The sequence below is a fragment of the Ctenopharyngodon idella genome, chromosome 6 (genome assembly GCF_019924925.1).
Source record: "Ctenopharyngodon idella isolate HZGC_01 chromosome 6, HZGC01, whole genome shotgun sequence".
In the NCBI taxonomy this organism is placed as follows: Eukaryota; Metazoa; Chordata; class Actinopteri; order Cypriniformes; family Xenocyprididae; genus Ctenopharyngodon; species Ctenopharyngodon idella.
In genome coordinates, this window is record NC_067225.1 from 3929016 (window position 1) to 3949612 (window position 20597).

General features: G+C 37.2%; 1 protein-coding gene across 14 annotated transcripts in view; it reads left to right on the forward strand.

Annotated features, from left to right (window-relative positions):
- Window positions 1–20597, forward strand: part of ptprfa (protein tyrosine phosphatase receptor type Fa) — a 244120-nt gene that overhangs the window by 168203 nt on the left and 55320 nt on the right. For 9 of the 14 annotated variants that reach the window (XM_051896608.1, XM_051896606.1, XM_051896609.1 and 6 more), the window contains 5 exons: window positions 510–1091; window positions 3929–4065; window positions 4952–5096; window positions 9416–9721; window positions 16288–16481. In XM_051896608.1, the coding sequence (XP_051752568.1) occupies window positions 510–1091; window positions 3929–4065; window positions 4952–5096; window positions 9416–9721; window positions 16288–16481 (1364 nt within the window). The remainder of the gene's footprint in view (window positions 1–509; window positions 1092–3928; window positions 4066–4951; window positions 5097–9415; window positions 9722–16287; window positions 16482–20597) is intronic. The other 5 variants (XM_051896615.1, XM_051896619.1, XM_051896616.1 and 2 more) reach the window with 1 other exon arrangement.

Genomic DNA, 20597 nt, shown 5'->3' on the forward strand with positions numbered 1-20597 from the left:
ATTGTTCAGATTAGCATTTGACATTAATTAACAGCACACTGTGTATTTTCAATAAAAATCCCATTGAAAATCAATTCTGGGGCAAATAATGCTACTTAATTGAACAAAAGTATGTGTTTCTGTAGTGTTTGTGGTATAATAGATTCTAATTTGCTGTTAAAATATTGAGCCTGTATTGGGCCTGAATTCACCTTAATTAATTAAAGAAAACACATCACACGGCCATTTTTGGGTCACTCTAGATCAGGGGTGCAAAACTCCTGTGAGGCCACAGCCCTGCAGAGTTTAGCTTCAGCCTTAATTAAATGCACCCGATCCAGCTAATTAAGTCCTTCAGGCTTATTTAAAAAAATTACGGGTATGTGTGTTAGAACTAAACTTTGCAAGGCTGTGGCCTTCCAGTAACTGAGTTTTGCACCCCTGCTCTAGACGTTCATCCACATTTGTCTGTTTGTCTATATTATTCCTATATTGTCAAGGAACTAAATATGTTTGTTTGTCATTCTCAGCTCTGCCTCGCCCCCCAACCTCTCTGATCGTTACGGAAACTACCGCCACCAGTGTGACTCTAACATGGGATTCCGGCAACCCCGAACCCGTATCGTACTATGTGATTCAGTACCGGGCCAAAGTCTCGGACAACGGTTTCCAGGAAGTGGACGGAGTTGCGTCCACACGCTACAGCATCGGTGGGTTGAGTCCTTACTCTGAGTATGAATTCCGTGTCATGGCGGTCAATAACATCGGCCGCGGGCCGCCCAGCGGGTCGGTAGAGACACGAACCAGTGAACAGGCCCCCTCGTCTCCTCCCCTGCGTGTTCAGGCCCGGATGCTGAGCGCCACGACCATGCTGGTGCAGTGGGAACCTCCCGAAGAGCCCAACGGACAGATACGAGGATATCGAGTGTACTATACGTCCGACCTGCATTTCCCACTCAGCACATGGCAGAAACACAACACAGAGGACAGCAGCCTGACCACTATCTCCGGCCTGGTACCTGACATCACGTACGGCCTCCGCGTGCTGGCGTTCACCTCCGTGGGAGACGGCCCACCCTCGGACATACTGCAGGTTAAAACACAGCAAGGAGGTGAGACGTGTGCTTATATAATACATTCAGGGCTTCAGCAGTGGCATGTAACGCAGTTTATAATATATATCATATATAAAATTATATAATATATACATTTTTCAGTTGCGATTAAAAAAGTTGTAATTTAAAAAGGCATCTGAAATAATGAACTAAGTGCAATGCAGTGTTGTCAAAAATATCGATTTTTCAATACATATCGATACTGAAATATCTGAAACGCTTCCAATACCAGCTGCGCTTTCTCTCTCTTATCTCTCCAACAGCAAGTTGACACACAAACCCATCTCCTCTCATTCACTCGTTTCATTTGCTTCAGATGAATATTGTTGGTGTTACAGGGCTTAAATTGTGGCGTGGGATTGTGTGTATTGCACATAATTTTACTCATTCTGCAGGTTTTGTGCTCACACCCAAAGTGTGCACACATAAAGCCGCCTCTCAGTATTAGAGTATTAGTATTAGTTCTTTTTTGCTGCTTATTGTGCATAAACAGTCAAATACACACAAAATAATTTCTTGGCAAGTATTCACGTAAACACAGTCAGTTATGTTTTAAGTAAACTTAAATAGTTGAAAAAGAAAACGCATGTGTAACAGTATAATGGATCCGTGTGTATGAGATATTAAAAATATCTATATGGCAGTTTTTCACCATGGTATCAATGTCAAAATTGTGGCAAGTGAAAATGCTGAGTGGCTAGTAACTTCAGAAAACCACTAGCCACAGTGGCTGGTGAGCAAAAAAGTTAATGTCCAGCCCTAAATACATTGTATTAATTTTTTGCTACAGGGGTTCGATGACCTCAGATTTTTTAAAGTTGACTGTTATGTAATTAAAGTCCAGTCGACATCAACTAATCGACATCAACACAGCTGCAGCATAACAGCTTATTTTTATCAGTTCTTTTGTCTATGGGTCGTTATATTTCTCACAGATTTCTGCTTGTTCTGAATCAGATAGTGATAAAGTAGCACAGTAAGATTACATTTATTTGGATGCATTAGTGAGAGAGCGATTGCATGTGTGAATTAATCCTGCCTGTGCAGCATCTTTCTACTAATAGTGAAGCTGTGGGTTTTAGTTACTTCAAAAACAGAAAGGAATATATGCTAGAACTTTTCAGTTTTAAGCTATTTTATTGATAAATCACAGAATAGTGTTGACAGTAATTTTCTGCACTCCTGAATGTTTCTGTGTGCACGCGAGCTGCATGTTATGTACTGTCTGTATGTGTGTGTGTGTGTTACAATGTAGCAGCGCATTAGTTTAGAGCAGCCATTAACTTACCTGTACAATAAACTGCATACATGCATTCACCCGATCATTATTGAGTATCCAGATGGTATAAACAAACATAACTTGTGAAGCATGCATTTATTTGTCATTTTAACCAATGGAAACGGAGCATAAAAGTGTACTTCACAATTTTTTATCCTGTGCCCCTCTATAGGACAGCATTAGTATTACAGCCAAAGTAAATCTATAGGATTATTTTGGAGTTTTGCTCATAATTTATACGAAAACTGTAAACTCTGGTCAGTTAGAAAAGATATAGTACATTAAGTCAGAACAGTATGAAGGTCTTCTGCAAGGTGGCCATGTTGTTGGTGTCAAAATCACATGATCAAGCTTAGAACATGGCATGGCAGAGCATTAAAGTCATTAAAAGCATAAAAGCATTAATAGTCGACTAGTCTGTGCAACCCCTAGTATGTGCTGAGAAAAGACTCCAAATGAAGATAATTCGAAGGCACAACAAAAGATGGCTTCAAAAGTCAATATGTAAGGGATAATGTACACTCTTTAAAGAAAAGGTTCTATATAGAAACTTAAAGGGATCTGTGAGGCATATCATATACAGAACCTTTTTAGGGACTCCCATCATGGGATCATTTTATGGATTTAGTTTTGATTATTTTATTTTTATTTTAATTCATTTTTATTAATTTTTTTAATTAAACAGCCCGTAAACATACTTTATCACTAAAAAAAAAAATAGTAACCCATGAAATATGGAAGTATTATGCAATCATTTAAAGCATTTCTCCTTATTTAGAACCTTTAGGGCATGAAGGTATATTTTGTTGTTGTTGTTTTTTTTAAATTGAGTCAAGAACCCTATAGGGTTCTATATAGAATCCCATTGAACCTTTTTCTAAGATTGTACATCCATCCGGTTGATCCATCCGAGTGATGTACATTCTCCTGCTTATTGCATGGGTACTTGCCACATAAGTAAATAATTAGATACAAAAAATTAATCGCAAAGCATCCCCAATTAAAACAGTTCCTAGCAAGCAGCTTGGAAGAATCAATCGAAGAATCAATCAAATGGATATTTAAGGAATAATAGTTATTGCACAGCTTTTCACCACATAAATAATGACAGGGAGATGAAATATTGATTTGAGCAGAAACCCTTTTAAAATCTTACCTGTTTATAATCTTATAATCCAGTACAGTGTACAAAACAATCATTCTAGCAACAAGATGAACACTTGAACAATATTACTGTATATGCCTACTATTAATGCTGAAGTCCTCCAGTTTCATTTTACAGTAAATATAGTCAATAAGATGGCACCAGATGGCTCAAGATGGCACCAGCTGTGTTTGAATGAAATGAGAGAGAGCGGTGTGATATGAGAGACATGGCCTTAGATAGCCGGATGAGTGTCATGATACAGCGTTGCTATTGACATTGGTCATTATTGGGGAATATCTGACCTCGGAATGTTGCGATTCTCCAATCAGAATCAAGCATTTCAGAGAGCTGCTTAATATATTGTGTGATTTAAGTGTTTAGTAAGACAAACTACATCTCTGACTGCAGTGCCGGCCCAGCCCACCGGTTTTGAAGCAGAGGCAGAGCTCGACACTCGAATCATGCTGTCGTGGCTGTGGCCCGTCCAGGATCAGATCACCAAATATGAGCTCACATACTGGGAGGCTGACTCTGACAACAACAAGGTACAAGGCAGAACACAGCTAAAATCATTGATTCTGTGTGTGTTTGGCTACAGTGGGTTCAGAATGGCATTGCTAGTAAACTGAACGTAATATCTTTGCAGTATGTACACAGAATGCCAATTTTCTGGAAATCATTCCTGGATGACTTACTGTATACATTGTAAAGTATACAACATGAGCACACTGTGTGGTCTGCTGTATCCTATAATAAGTGCAATCATTTTTGAACAAATCGGATATCAGCTATGTTTTTAAGATCTTTTTTTTTTTGTTATGAACTGACAAAAATAATTATAGAAATAAAATATTTATTTTCACAAAAAAACTGCTTAAATATGCAGTCACTATATTGATCTTATGACAACATGTTAGCAGTGTTGTTTTACTATTATTTATTACTATTTTAAATTAGCTTTTATTTTTATGTTATATCCTTTTTTATTTTAATTTGTTTTAGTAACTGTTGTGTATTTATAATTTTTAGTACTTTTTCATATATTTCTGTTTACTGTTTTATATTTATATCAGTTTTAGTTTGAATAATTATTAATTGAATAATTATATCAGTTTTAGTTTGAATAATTTTAGTACTTGTTTAGTTGACAAGTTAAAAAAAAAAATTACGTTTTGCATCTAATATTTATATTTTATTAACTTATTTAAACTTTATTTCAATTACCAGCATTTTTATAGTTTTAGTTTTAGTTAACAATGCCAACAACACTGCAGTTTAATGCATACTACGTAGTGTTTCACATATTTTTTTAAATAGCAGCCACTATACAATGTACACTGTGCAGTATGCTGTTAGCAGTACACTAATATTGCATTCTGAACATAGCCTATTTGTGCATCTCACACTCTCTTTATCTTTTATCCATCCCAGCACCACATCACCTTCAACCCAGCTGGTTCATATGCTGTTGAAGGCCTGAAGCCAGACACACTCTACAAGTTCTCACTGGCCGCGCGCTCTGAAATGGGGCTCGGGGTGTACACACAGCCTGTAGAGGCCCGGACGGCCCAGTCCAGTAAGTGCCTAACTCAAAAGTGCCTAATCATCTCAAAGTTTGACCATTCTTTAGCAACTCAATACTAGCCTAGTCATGGCCTAGTCATGTTTTTTTTTTTTTTTTAACCACCCCAACATTCCATATGTTTTCATTTGTGTTTTGTTAACCATACAGCACCATATCACTTGCTTTTATGAAACATTATTATATATATAACAATTTAGTGTAAGTGTTTACAAACAAAATGCAAAGACTTGACTATCAAAAGCACAAAAATATTGTTGAAATATTTTAAACAATGTGTTTGGTATTATGTAAAGTACATTGGTATACAGAATACACAACAGTTTTTGGTTCAAGACACCTTGTCTAACATTATAAGTGGATTCGGGGGGAAAAATTAAATGTTGCAAAAGTATAGATTAAAATATGTCACCTTTAACATGTACTAAAATGTTACTATTCAGTATAATATTATTTATCTCTTCCTCTCGCCATACAAAAAACCCTGTGTTTTCCAGAGCAGAGCAGTGCTGGCATTCGTTTCATACATATTTTAACTGCATCAAACCAGTTTTTGAGTGTCAAAAGCTCAGAAAGTTCTGGTTTCTGGTTCAGGGTCCATTTAGAGCTGCAGTGACCGTGGAGTGTGACACACGCTGATTGTGTGTGCTCTCTGTGGCGTCAGAATGACGCAGGCGATACAGCTTAATCTCTGTCCTCATCTTCCTCCGTCTCGAGAGATATGGACTAAAGCTGAGATATTTATGACAGCTCCTCAAAGAGATCTCCTGGTATTCAGAGCTATTTGTTAGACATGTCAGCTTTGAAAGGTTTGATCTTGGTTCCCATAGAAACAATGGCTTTTTCTTTCCGTCTCTGAGTCCGTTTTTTTTTTTTTTTTTTTGTCCTGGTGTCTCTGAGTCACTGTCCTCAAAGACCTGAGAGCTGAGACACCAAAATCCCTCTGTCTCTCACTCCCTTTATCTCTCTAATTCTGTACCAGATCCTAGTGAGCTGTCTCACTGCCTACATAGGCAGCTACCTTCTAAGGTTTGGTTCACAAAGAACGCAGGTTAGTGGAAGGGGGGAAAAAAACAAGGTCTAAAGAAACATTTTTTAAAAGTTGAACTTCTTTTAACTTGAGCGCGTTGTTTTAGAACACCATGTCATGTGTGGGATGCTGCAAAAGATGCAAGATGTGAGGGCAGTGGTCAAACACATCCGTCTAGCACTTGTTTACATAGAAAAACAATGGAAAAGTAGCGCAGTGGAGAAGAAAAACACTTCATGTGTGAACAGCCCCTAAGGGAGCATGCTGACCCAACTTTAATGGAAGTGACTCAGTTAAAACACTTTACATGTGTTTGAAGAATGTTTTGAAGAATGTTCAAAGTCTAGTCAAATCAAATTATATTTATTTATATAGTGCTTTATACAATACAGATTGTTTCAAAGCAGCTTCACATTAAGCAGGACAATAACTGTTAATGTTGTAAAAGTCATTAATTATGAAAGAAATTCGATTTCAGCTGCAAGGCAGAAGATAATATTGTCAAAATTATTAATAATTGAAAAATATAATATAACATCATTTAAAAAATGATGTGCATGTATAGATTATTAATAATAAACACTGTGTTGTATATAAAATATACATTTTAAAATATACATTTTTAAAAGGAATAAATCATCCAAAAATGAAAATCGTTTCAAACTCACTGGGTTTGACCTTTCACACCTCTTAAAACACCTTTCTTCTCACTTCAGTCTCTCTCATTGCCAACTGCTCCTTTTAATAATTTTTTTTTTTTTTTTTTTTTTTTTGCATTGTTCTTTGCTTTCTGTCTTTCTTTTTTCTCCTCAGTGACCGGTGTCTCCCTTCTGTCTTTTTTGTTTCTTCACTTTTCTCTCTTCCTGTTGTATTTAATTCACACTTTCTTCTGCTGCAGGTGAGAAATAAACTCTCTCTTTCTGTTTCCTCACACTTCATTCTCTCTCAAACCGTGTGATCATTTTCTCATTTCCTTGTATTTATTCTTTTTCTCACAATTTTTTTTCTTCTCAACTCCCTCTCTCTCATCTCTGTTGTTTTTCTCAGTCTCTCCCAGTTTAATCTTGTTTTCTCACCTATTTCTCATACCTTTTCCCACACTTTCTTAGTCTTTGTCCTTTCTCTCTTCATTTTCTCTCCTGGTTTCCTTTCTCCACAGGTGATGACCGTCTTCTCTGATTCACACTCACAAATGTGTTTCTTGTTCTTCTGTGTGTAGTAAAACCTTCTCCTATTTTATTTAGTTTTTTCTTCAGAAGACATTTTTGCCTGCTCTGCTGAACAAAACACAGGAGCAAAATCGTTACCATATCTTCATAGTGCTGGATACATACATACACCATCTCTTTTATCATTTCAGAAAAGCCAATATGTTATGTCTGCTGCTGCTTCAATCAGAATCAAGTATTCCAGAGAGCCGTGTAATAATAATGTTACTGTATATTGTTTTAGTTTGCCTTGTTCTCAGGACAGGATAGGCAGGGATTTTCAAGTGATTTAAAAAAATAAATAAATCGATACAGCATCTCAGAAATCGGACAGACCATCAATCACATCAATTACATGTCTAGCCAAAGACAGTGTGTGAATGTATCTGTTATCTCTGTCATATTTACACAGACACAACACACACACACAAAATAGAAGTGAGCCATCAATCTCTGCTTTCACTTCCAAAACCCAGTGTTTAGACTATAATATGTGCAGACATTTTTGCAAACATGTGTAAAGCAGTGATTCTCAACCAGATGGACTTCAAACAGGTTCCAGACTGTGCTTTGTATTAAAACTAGTGCTGTCAATCGATTAAAAAAATTAACTCGATTAATCACACATTTTTTTCTGTGATTAAGTTTTTATATGTTTTTAATACAGTTAATCTCCAAATTAAAACAACATAAAGAAACAACATAAAGACAGTATATTTTAAATACTTGTTTATTGGCATCTTTTTATGAATGAAGGCCAGTATCACTGATACTAATACAGCTACTGATGTCTCGATGAAATTTATTTTTTTCCCCCAATTTTAAACATGAATTATAGCCATTCAACATTACAGTGTAATTGAAAGCTATAATTTTTTTAACATTTATTAGGCTTCAAAAATATAACAACTTTTAATTTAAGTGAACTTAGAACAATCCTCACATAAAACCATAATAAATGTCATATTTAGGCTACCTGTGCCCTTCCTACCTGTCTAACAGATATATACTGCATGATTTATAGCCTAAATTAAATATAGATTAATCATTATTAAAGCTACAAAAGTTCTTTAGTTAAGAGCAGCGAGTAATTTTCACTGTTACCTTTGTTCTTTCGTTATCTTCAATGGCTTTGGTTGCTGTCCCTTTAAGAGCTGCCGCTGCTGCACATGACGTGAATCTTACACGCATCCCACTTCATCACAACTCATTACTTTCGTTTAAGACTTTATTTAACTCATTCAAGGCTGCTCTTATGATGACACTCGACAAAATGGACATTTTCTGGCATTATTGTGTGTGTAATTGTTTGTTCAAGTGCGACAGAGAACTCGATTCTGGCGCGCCGTCCATGCGCACGATACTGGCGCGCATCTTTCTGTGTCGTGTGTGTGACAGGACATTCACAGACAGCGCGTTCCCTTTTCTTTGATCATATTGTAATGCTAGCCAAAGGATGACAGATAAAACGGATGCTGCGTTAATTGCGTTAAATATAATTAGTGCGTTAAACTGGAAAAAATTAATCGCATGCGTTAGTGCATTAACGTTGACAGCACTAATTAAAACAGAATAAAATAGATGAATTGGGATCACTGTCATGGATTTTTTTTATGAAAGAAATCAGAATAATGTATGTAATGTGTGCAAATCTTAAAGATTTGTGTATACTACACTTTTTTTCAACTTTAATTAAATCAGTAGCTTTAATCATATTAATGATAGTGCTAAATGATATCCAGTATAATATGAGTTGATAAAGAGATACCTGATCTAATGTGGCTGTGGGCTAAAACAGTTGGAAATCACTGCTGTTCTTTACAGTCCAGTGGCCAGTTGCATAAACTGCTTAGACTAGTGAGTCATCGAATATTTTTCTTTAAGGCTGGTCATAACCTTTTTTAAATTCAGTTACATAATAAGCAAGATTGGTCTAATTGGTCTAATTAATAATGCCTGAAGTAGATTTCTCTTTGGTAAACTGCTAGTTGGACAGACTAGTTCTTAAGACACAGTCTTAACATAGTGGCTGTGTTAACTAGCCCCAGCTCATGTGTTCCTGCACCCCTTTCCAGCCCCGTCCGCCCCCCCACAGGAAGTGCACCTGATCAGTCTCAGCTCCACCAGCATCAAGGTGAGTTGGGCGGCTCCCCCAGCCGCCAGTCGTCACGGCAACATCGTCAGATACTCTCTGGCCTATCAGGCGGTGTCGGGCGAGGACCAGCAGCGTCATGAGGTCAAGGACATCCCAGCGGATGTGTCCAGCTATGTGCTGGAGGGGCTGGAGAAATGGACGGAGTATGTGGTGTGGGTGAAAGCGCACACCGACGTTGGGCCAGGCCCGGAGAGCGGCAGCACCCGCGTCAGAACCAGAGAGGATGGTAATGCTCGGCTCACGGGTGATCTGCTCAGATCTGCTCTCCGCACCTTCTAACTATTACCGCTGAGTCACCAAACTCACCAGCACTAACTCTGCTTCGGGTTACCTGACTGAACGGCATGAATCAATGCCTCCCTGTGTGATTCTCTTTCTTTCTTCTATTACGCTGGAGTTCATGCCTGCTGTTCCTTGCTCTTCTGTTATTAATGTGTGGCTCACGAGACAAGAGAACAGGAGCTGGTCTCTCTGTCTCTATAGTGGAGTGAAAGTTCAGGACAACACTGATATTTTGTTTTGTGAGTCAGTCTTTGTTGTGCGATAAAAAGACTCATGAAGGGAATGAGTGGGCGAATGGAGAGTTTCGGTGGGGATCACACGGCTCATTGGGATGCTCCCACACAGCAACACATTCTTTTTTAGGGAAGGTTCTTATAGCTGTTGCTGAAACAAATATTATTATTACTGTTACTCACCATTCAAAAGTTTGCTATTTTTTAATGTTAGGGTTGCTCACCAAGGTTGCATTTATGTGATCAAAAATACAGTAAAACCAGTAATATTGTGAAATATTATTACAATTTAAAATAACTGTTTTCTATGTGAACATATTGTAAAATGTAATTTATTCCTGTGAATTTTCAGCAAAATTAATCGTCTCCAGATCCATCAGAAATCATTTTAATATGCTGATTTGCTGTTCAAGAAACATTTCTGATTTATTATAAATGTTGAAAACAATTTTGATGCTTCATATTTTTGTGGAAACCGTGATACATTTTTTCCAGGATTCTTTGATGAATGGAAAGTTCAAATGGAAACAGAGAAATCTTTTGTAGCATTATAAATTTATTTACTGTCACTTTTGATCAATTTAAAGGGTTAGTTCACCCAAAAATGAAAATTCTGTCATTAATTACTTATATTCATTAAAAAAGTAATCCTTGTGACTCCAGTGGTTTAACCTCAGTTTTATCAAGCGGCGAGTCAACACAACACTCATGCGGCGGTGTTCTTGTGAACATGCGTTGGAGATTAATATTATGTAAATAAATTTGTAAATTATGTTTTTTGTTTTGCGCAAACAAAGCACTCGTGTCGCTTAAAATTGAGGCTAAACCACTGGAGTCACATGGATTACTTTAATGATGTCTTTACTATTTTTCTGGGCCTTGAAAGTGTTAGTTGCGTAGGCTGTCAATGGAGGGACAGAAAGCTCTCAGATATCATTAAAAAGATCTTAATTTGTGTTCAGAAGATGAACAAACATTTTATGGGTTTGGAACGACATGAAGGTGAGTAATTAATGACAGAATTTTCATTTTTGGTTGAACTAACACTTTAATGCATCCTTGCTGAACAAAACTATTAATTTCTTTAAGAAAAAAAATCTTATTGACAGATAGTGTGATCATTTGAAGGATAGTGTACATTGAAGAAGAGACCGAAACTGTATTTAGAGACACAAAAATTAGATTTGAGCCAGTGAGTAACCACTTTGCAACCTTTACTACCTTGAACACCCTTGCAACCACTTAGTAATGCCCACAACACCCTAACATTTTAGCAGTGGGTTTTGCATGAGCAAGCACCACTTACATTTTCTTCATGAAATGTAAAAATGCAGTTACATCATACTCTGAGTGTGTGTTTATGTGTGTGTGCCAGCCTACATGTGGGGCTTGTTTAATGCTGCACATTTCTGTCTCCTATGGGCTCAGCAGTTTGATTGACAGGTGAATGCCGGAAGTACATGTCCCTTGTCTGTTAAGCCTGTCAATCTAACAGTACACTCTCTTTCTGATATCCTATCTCTTCTATTCTTTCTCTGTATTCATCTTTTTCCTGGAGGCAATGTTTTATGAGTGGTTGCTTCCAGTGCTGCTTGCAGTGGTGGTAAAGGAACATGTTTCTCTCCTCTCTCCTTTAAGCAACTGCTGTTCTTTCCATTTCATTTTAACCCATCACATGCAGCCCTCGAGAAATCGGTCCCTTTGATTTGTTACAGGATCAACCCTCATTTCTTTCATCTTTTCCTACATCATCCCAGGACACTTACGACATTAATGTTGTGTGCTACTACTTTTTAAGAGTCATTTATGTTCTTCAGTCAGAAAAATCAAACCACATCAAACCTTTTTTTGTTCCTAGGTGGTTGCTAGGGTGTTTTTAGTGTGTTGCTATATGTTCAAAAGTTTGGCATCGGTCAGATTTTTAAGGTAAACAGTAATGTAACTTTGTGCAAGCCCATATTGCACCTAAATATAAGCAATAGTAATAGTGATTCTTAGCTTAGCAAGCAAAACTCTGAACACTAAATATTCGTGTAGGCCTGAGGCCTGTTTTAAAGTTGATGCACTAAACTTGGAAGATGTTGAACCTTATATACGTTATTCAGTTTCATTTCAGGTTCTTTTGGAGGGTTATTAATCAGGCCAAAATGAGATAAATCAAGCTATTGAGTTTTCTCTTGCATATTCTGGGGAGAATAATGTGCTGTGGTGGCTGATAAGGCTTTAACGGCACTGACAGAAAGTGAAAAAAGGAGACTGCAGGTGCAGCCATTGATAAATTAGCTGTGCTTTTTATCTGTAAACTTTTCCATCGGTTCTTCTTGCCTTTTCCGCCCATTCAGAGAAGCTCGCTGACATCCATATTCATCAAGAGGGAATGTTGCAACGAGATCGTTCGTTAGCGAATCCTGAACAGAGTGGTTTTTTACGTTTTCTAACTTGTGTATTCTCATAAATCAAAGGTTTGAGACTTTCTGAGCTTGATTCACCAGAGCTTGTCTTTTATGCAGGAAAGCAAAGTAAATGGATAGTTTGTGCAAGTTTACGGCACACAGAGTCTGAATGCATCAGGAAAGCAGAGCTGTATTTCTCATTAGAAACTCTCACAGAAATGTATTACCTTATAAAAACACCCCATGTGTTGTTCTGTGTGCTGCATATTAGCAGATTGTGATTAGATGCAGTCTGTGATGCGTGAAGCAGGTCTCAGTAGACCATATCCTGTTTTCACCCTTCCTGCATGAGGCTGGGCTGAGAACCCTTATGGGCTGTTCCGTGGTCTCAGGTGATCTCTGATCTTTATCATATTATGGATCCGTCGCTCTTCCAGCCAGCACATGTGTAATTTCCCTGTGATATTACCTTCATGCCTGGAACTCTGGGTGATGTGCTTTAAGAGCTCGAGTGGAGTGAAGTGGCTGTGAACACAGAGCGTAGTGTGAACCCGTCCCGTCTGTTTCCATGGAGATGTGGGGTGAGAACGAGAAAACGAGCGAGTGAAAGTTGAGAGAGCATGAGACAGCGGAGTCAAACATCAGGATGGAGCAGAAGCAGCTGGAAGATTTGAGGAGCAAAGTCCGCGCTTTCAACCCTCAAAGGAATGTTATGCGTTCAATACGGGTAAAGCTCTATTGACAGCTCTTGTGGCATATCGATTACCACAGAAAATAATTTGTCCCTTAATCCCTTAGAAATTATAATTAATAAAACACTTACAAAGTTAGTACGCAGACAAAAATATTAAAATTAGAACTGCACAATTATTCAAAAATAATAATCTACGTCAGTGGTTTTCAACTGGGGGGGCGGGACCCACTAGAGGACCGCAAGGTGGTTTAAAATTAGTTTAAATAACACAAAACAAGGATTAAAATAAGCTAAAACAGCTAAAAAATCAAGATGTAAGCTGAAATCAAATAAAAGTCATATAAAATATTTTATCATAATATTTTATCATTATTAGGTATATTTTTTATTTATATATTTTTATATGTATATATTTATTATATTTATATTTTTTATTGGGTAGAAATTTCTGCTTGTGAGAAAAAAAAAAAAAAAAAAAACATTGTAATTTCAAACTAGAAAAGTCTAAACCATGAAGAGCATTACTGGGATTCTGGAATCTAATTATGTAAAATATGTATAATTATTTTTAAATTATTCAGTCTTACACATGTCATGTGATAGCTACCTGGATTTTCTGTTTATGAGTAAAAAAAATAGTAATAAAAAAAACATTGTAATTACAAACTAGAAAAGTCATATTAATTTATTGGTAATAAAAAGTATAAACCACAAGAGCATTATTGGGATTCTAGAATTTAATTATGTAAATGATTTATAATTATTTTATTTAATTATCTTAATATATTGCTACTATGCAAATAAAAAGTTTGAAAACTAAATATTTAAATATTGTCTTTGACAACAGGGGGCCTTGGAGTTAAAAAGGTTAAGAACCACTGATCTACATAATAATAATAATAATGAGGAAAATAATTGACAATTTTTGTAGTAATTGTGCATCTCTAATTAAAATAAACACTGTTTAAAGTCCTCCTGTGGTGAAAATCAAGTTTTTTAATGTTATTTAGATGTCTATGTGGTGTTTTTAATATGCTTTAATACAAACCATGTGCAAATTCATAAGTCAACACTATTGCTGAGTATTTTCTCCTTAAAACTGCAGTGAAAAAAAGACTGGTGTTTCTGATGTCACAAACTACCTTGTAACCAATCACGTCAATGTGCCGGCAGGCTTTAGCATATCATTAACCATGATCACTCTGAAGCAGGAGAGTCTCTAGAGAATATATCCCAGTATATTTTTCTGCTGGTATAAAAAAAAAACAGGTAGATTTGGCAATATAGCGGCTGTATGTATGATGTATATAACGATGTTATGATGAACCAGATGCCTTTCTCCACTGACGTTAAGGTGTTCAAAGCATTTCTAATGATACTGATTGTTAGAAGGGCAGCTGTCTGACTCACGAGCGGGAACATGGTTTGTGTAACATTAGCAACACGTTATTAGCTGTTTGATAACATAGTCAAGCAAAAGGCTAATCATATTAGTTACCATTATGTGTCAGACATTGTAAAAAGCGATACCATTGTGCAGCGTTTACCTCAGTAAGTTGACCGAGTGGATCTCTTGAGCTCGTGCGAGTGAGTGGAGATGGGGCTAATTAGCATATTCATATATCCGCGTATCATAAATGAGGCAAGGGTGTAGAGTTACATTCAAGCTATTTTAAGGCATGACGAATTTTTTTTGAACGTACATGTTTGTATGAGTGTGAGAGGATCAAATGCTGACATTGTCTGTGTAAAGTTATATCTAACCTTTATTCTTCGATGAACACATGAAGCCAGTTAACCAGGTAATTATCACATGACAAATGCAAGACTGAACAATTCATTCTGCTACACCAGTCTAGTTTACTCCCATTGTAAGATCAAAACTGTAATCTCTTTTTTGTCTGTGGTAGAAGATATTACACTACAAAGGGTGTCGATTGAGCTGAAGTCGATTGAAGTTGTATTAAACTCTCACAAACATGCTGTTAAAATTGAAACCACAGGGTGAACGTGTCAATGTTTCGTTACAGGTCACACATCTGCTGAGGAACACTGTAGTTTTGCTATCTGTTTTCAGGCATTGACTTATTTCCCCTCTGAAGGTCAAGGCTGAATTCCAGCGAGCGCCAAGCACATTTATACAGTTAAATGACTCCAATTAAGCGCAGCCTATTTTGCTGACGTTCAGCACTTGAGCCTCATAGATCTTCTGCGCTCTGAGCTGTTACTTCTGGGATGGGAGAGGGTGTTCTCTATCTGGTTATTAATCTCTTAATGCTGCGCTTTTTAACCTTCACTCCTGTCTTCCCTCCCTTCGCTGCCTCCTCTATTGACTATCAATTGACTGTCATTAACATCTACTGAACTGCTGCTCTCTTGCACTCATGTCAGATTGGTATTCAGCCCAAACTCCAGGGGGAGCTGAGCTGGCTTCCTCCACGAGACGTGTGTGAGAAGCGTTATGTGGGTTTGGTAAAGCCTGTCTCCCAGGCTCCTCGATGCAATGCATTTGTACTTCTAAAGTGTATGCCAAAGGAATAGTTTCCTTAAAATGAACATTTAGTCTTCATTTTCTCACCCTCATGTCATTTCAAACACTGAATCTTTACATGCAATGAAAGTTTATGTATTAAGTCAAGCTCAAAAATAAACAAAAAGCTGTTATATTAGCCTATATGGTTTGGGATGCATTCATTATTGGAGTGTGAACATTCTTCAAAGCATCTCCTCTGTGTTTCACATACACTGAGAAAAATTTGGTATAGATATAATTTTCACTCAGAAATTGCTATTAAATTTCCCAAACAATTATAAAGAAATGGCAAGTAACACTGAATTAAACATTAAATGTTCTAAAACATACTCCAATTACCTTATTTACAACTTCAAAAAATAATTTTTACAGTGTTTATTTGAGGGGGAAAAAACAGTCATACAAGTTTGGAGCAACTTGAGGGTGAGTGAATGAAGCCATAATTCTCATTTTTTTGTGTGAACTATCCTTTTAATTTTTGCAGGCTGTTGTGAAATGTAATGTCTAAAGTGAATTATGGAGGGTAGATAATAGAACTTAAAAGCTGTTAAAAAATGTGTTGGCTGTAGCCTGGGAGCAGGTTTGTACCTTTCACCGACCCATGTGTGTTGTGAGTGTGTGATTAAGCATTAAACGTGACTTCTCTACCTCCCACAGTGCCTGGCGCCCCTCCACGCAAGGTTGAGGTGGACAACGTGAACTCCACGGCCCTGCGGGTGTCGTGGAAACCTCCTCTGCAGCAGAAGCAGCATGGACAGATCCGCGGGTATCAGGTGGTTTACTCCCGGCTGGAGAACGGAGAGCCACGCGGGCAGCCCATCATACTGGACGTCGCCCTGCCTGAGGCGCAGGTACTGAAATATCACATGCAAAATTGCACAATATGCAACCAAGTCACATTGTATATGGATGCCCAAGTTTTTACTAAAACCTAATCATTGTCAAGATTTAATTCGGTACACTTACACTCTAAAAAGAACTCCAGGGGACCTGTAACACAACTTAAAGGGTTAATTCACCCAAAAATGAAAATTCTGTCATTATTTACTCACCCGTATGTCATTCCACACCCGTAAGACCTTCGTTCATCTTTGGAACACAAATTAAGATATTTTTTATGAAATCCGATGGCTCAGTGAGGCCTCCATTGCCAGCAAGATAATTAACACTTTCAATGCCCAGAAAGCTACTAAAGACATATTTAAAACTGTTCATGTGACTACAGTTTTTCAACCTTAATGTTATGAAGCAACGAGAATACTTTTTTGTGCACCTAAAAAACAAAATAACGACTTTATTCAACAATATCTAGTGATGGGCGATTCAAAACACTGCTTCATGAAGCTTCAAAGCTTTACGAATCTTTTGTTTCGAATCAGTGGTTCGGAGTGTGTATCAAACTGCCAAAGTCACATCCCCCAGTGGTGAACCATTGAAATTTCGAAACACTTTTAAATATGTCTTTAGTAGCTTTCTGGGCATTGAAAGTATTAATTGTCTTGATGGCAATGCAGGCCTGACTGAGCCATCGGATTTTATAAAAAATATCTTAATTTGTGTTCTGAAGATGAACGAAGGTCTTACGGGTGTGGAACGACATGAGGGTGAGTAATTAATGACAGAATTTTCATTTTTGGGTAAACTAACCCTTTAAATATATGAATGATTGCAAGTACACAATTCTAATTTATTGATTTAATTGAACATTTTAAGTTGTGGAATTTTGGGATCAACCGGATCACCAAATTTTAAAGCATGTAATTTGATACATAATATGTTGGTTGGTTTGTAATAGTCATCTCGATCAGACAAAAGTGAAGTCAGAGAACAAGTGGGAAGTGTTTTATTCATAAGAGTGTAATTCCAGCTTGCATAGGGATGATCTGAACTCACCGAGTGGTATTCAAATGAAGTATATATTAATATATATATATTTGAGAGAAATTCATTTTTGATGAAATGGATCAGGAGCTGTAGTGGTGCTCTAATCCTTACTGAGTATTCATGGGAGAGTGCAGCGGGCCGTGGAGAGCTGCTATAGGGGGAGACGTGAGCATCAGGAGGATTGTTATTCGGCGTTTAGCTTGCAGCAGCACGCCGACTCCAGGTATCTGCCTCTCAGTGAGCCTACTGGAGTGTGTGTGTGTGTGTGTGTGTGTGTGTGTGTGTGTGTGTGTATACGTGACAGGGAATTACATAGCATGCATGACTTGCAGCATGCGGAATGCTAAGAGACCTGTGCCTCGTGAATGTCAAAACTCAAGGAACAGAACGAGATGCTCAGTCAAACTACAGAAAAGTTCAGATGCGCCCTCAAAGGATCTGCCTCGTTCCTGTTGGCTGCCCTCGCTGGTGCGTTCGCTTCTGCTGGAGACTGTTCCACACGTTCATTTTGGTTTTTCTTTTTCCCTTCCAGCAGATAAAACTCGCAACTCTTTTTCCATTCATCAGCTGCATTCCTGTCTTATCTGTATGGATACGAGGGGTCTTGAGCAAGTTTCTCGAAACTTTGCACATTTGTTTTTATTATCAGATGTACACTTTCACTCAAGCAAACTTAAAGTCATTAGTCATTATACATGGACATCTATTTGTCACACTAACTTGACAGTTTGCATAAATACATATACATTTACACATCAATCACAGATCAGAAACGTCTTATTGTATGTTGACTGATTCTCTCTCCATCAGTTCAGATTTAGATTACTATTAGATTAGTATGCTTTACTTTTTTGGTGGAAAATGCTGTACTTTTGCTGCCAAAACAGTGAGAAATTAGTAAAATATAATTAGTAAAATTACAATAGTAGTAATTAGAAGAAATTAACATACGTTTTTATTCGCATTTTTTTTTTTTATTGTTTTACCCATATCAAAAAAAATATATAGCGATATATATATATATATAGCGACGAGAATACTTTTTGTGTGCAAAAACAAAACAAAAATAACAACTTTATTCAACAATATCTTCTCTTCTTTGTTATTCTCATACGTTGTCCAGCGCTTCCAGGTTCTACATCAGAACGGTGACCCGTTATTGACCGGCTCCTGCGTCAGCATCACACGCATGTGTCGTGTTGCTCACGTGATCAGCTTTGGCCAATACTAAGCCAGCATTCGGACGTAAACACGGAAGCCTTCACTGTGCTTACTGCGACAAATACGTAAGGATAATGACAGAGAAGAGATTCTTGAATAAATCATTTTTTTTTTGTTTTTGCTCACAAAAAGTATTCACGTCGCTTCATAACATTAAGGTTGAACCACTGCAGTCACGTCGACTGTTTTAACGATGTCTTTAGTACCTTTCTGGACCTTGAAAGTGGCGGTTAAATTGCTGTCTATGGACGAGTCATGTACCTCTCGGATTTCATCAAAAATATCTTAATTTGTGTTCTGAAGATGAACAAAGATCTTACGGGTTTGGAACAACATGAGGGTGAGTACTTAATGACAGAATTTTCATTTTTGGGTGAACTAACCCTTTAAGATGACATTTTGGAGTTTTATTTTCGAAGAGTCTGCAGGTTCAAAAGTGAAACATTGTGGAAAAATTAAGGTAAGATAAAATAACAGTGCAGAGTACAACTGAGTAAAAACAACAATCAGCAAAGTTGACATAAAAGACATAATTTACAAGGGGAAAAAAAAGAATCAAACAATAGTTATTGTAAGTAAAGATGATGAAATCACCATCATGATCTTTGTCTGTGTTGATGGTTCTTCTTTTTTGTTCCTGGCATTGTGTAATGAAGGCCAGCTGGGCGCTGGAGCGTTTTCACATTAGAATCGATAAGCAGCAGTTCGTTTGCTTGTTCTCTGTTCAGGAATGCCAAATGGAGCATGTTCTGTCCTATTTGGGCCACAGGGAGTGGGGGAAGAGATGAACGGAGATGAGATGAGTTTGGGCTGAGGCCGGCTCACTCATACATCACATCCACGTGTGATGGATTGAATCTGTGCGGCGTGTGCTGAATCATTTTGAGTGGCCCGTTCTGTCAGTCTCAGAGGCTGATGACTGCTCTCTCTCGCCACCCAAGCGTTTGCCCATGCCCATGTTTATGACTGCCATGTCCTTGTCTGAAAAATATGAATTGGCTCTCGGCTGTCCGTCCTGATGAAGTCTGTCCAGCAGTTATGCTCTTTTCTCTTCACATACTTCAAAAACAGAAGTGAAACTGCACATATTATGCTTTGGTCCCTCTTTAATAGCTGGTCTTTTTGCCTGCTCTCCCTTCACCAATTAAAAAAAACGAATAGAATGATGTGAAACTTTAAGACGTCATGGGTATATACACTGCTACATAAAGCCTTGATTAGCTGCTGCCTCCCAGGGCTTTATGGGAGTTTATATGGCTCTAACATAGTCAAAAAAAAAAGTCCCACAAACAGCTCTTGTTTTATCAAGAATCATTTGTGGCTGTGTCATTTCTTGAGTTGGCTAAAGCTGTTTGGAGATTAAAAACCAAAAAAGTTACAGATTTTTTGATCATTGTGTGGGCTCAGTGTTGTTATTAACTAAAACTATTAATTGAAATAAAGCTGAAATAAAATAAAATATAAATATTAGATGAAACTTAAGAAATTTAAAAGAAAATTATGCATTTGCAACTAACCTAAATTAAAGAAGTTGAAATACTGAAATTACTAAAACTGAAATGTAAAAAATGTACTGAAAAGTACATTATAGTATATATAAAAAAGCAAACTCATAAAAATGACAAAAGCACATAAAAATCACTAAAACTAAAAATGTAAATAATACTAAAATAACAAGTAGCTTTTGTGAACCTAGTGGCTAATGGTGGAACTACAGGGGGATCATCATGAGATAATAATAGAAATAGATGCTAATAAATTAAAATGAACTGAAATATTAAAAAGTTTTTTTTTTTTTTTTTTTTTTAAAAGTCAACATGAATTGGTCTCCATTTACTTTCTTAGTGTGCATTTCTGGCCTT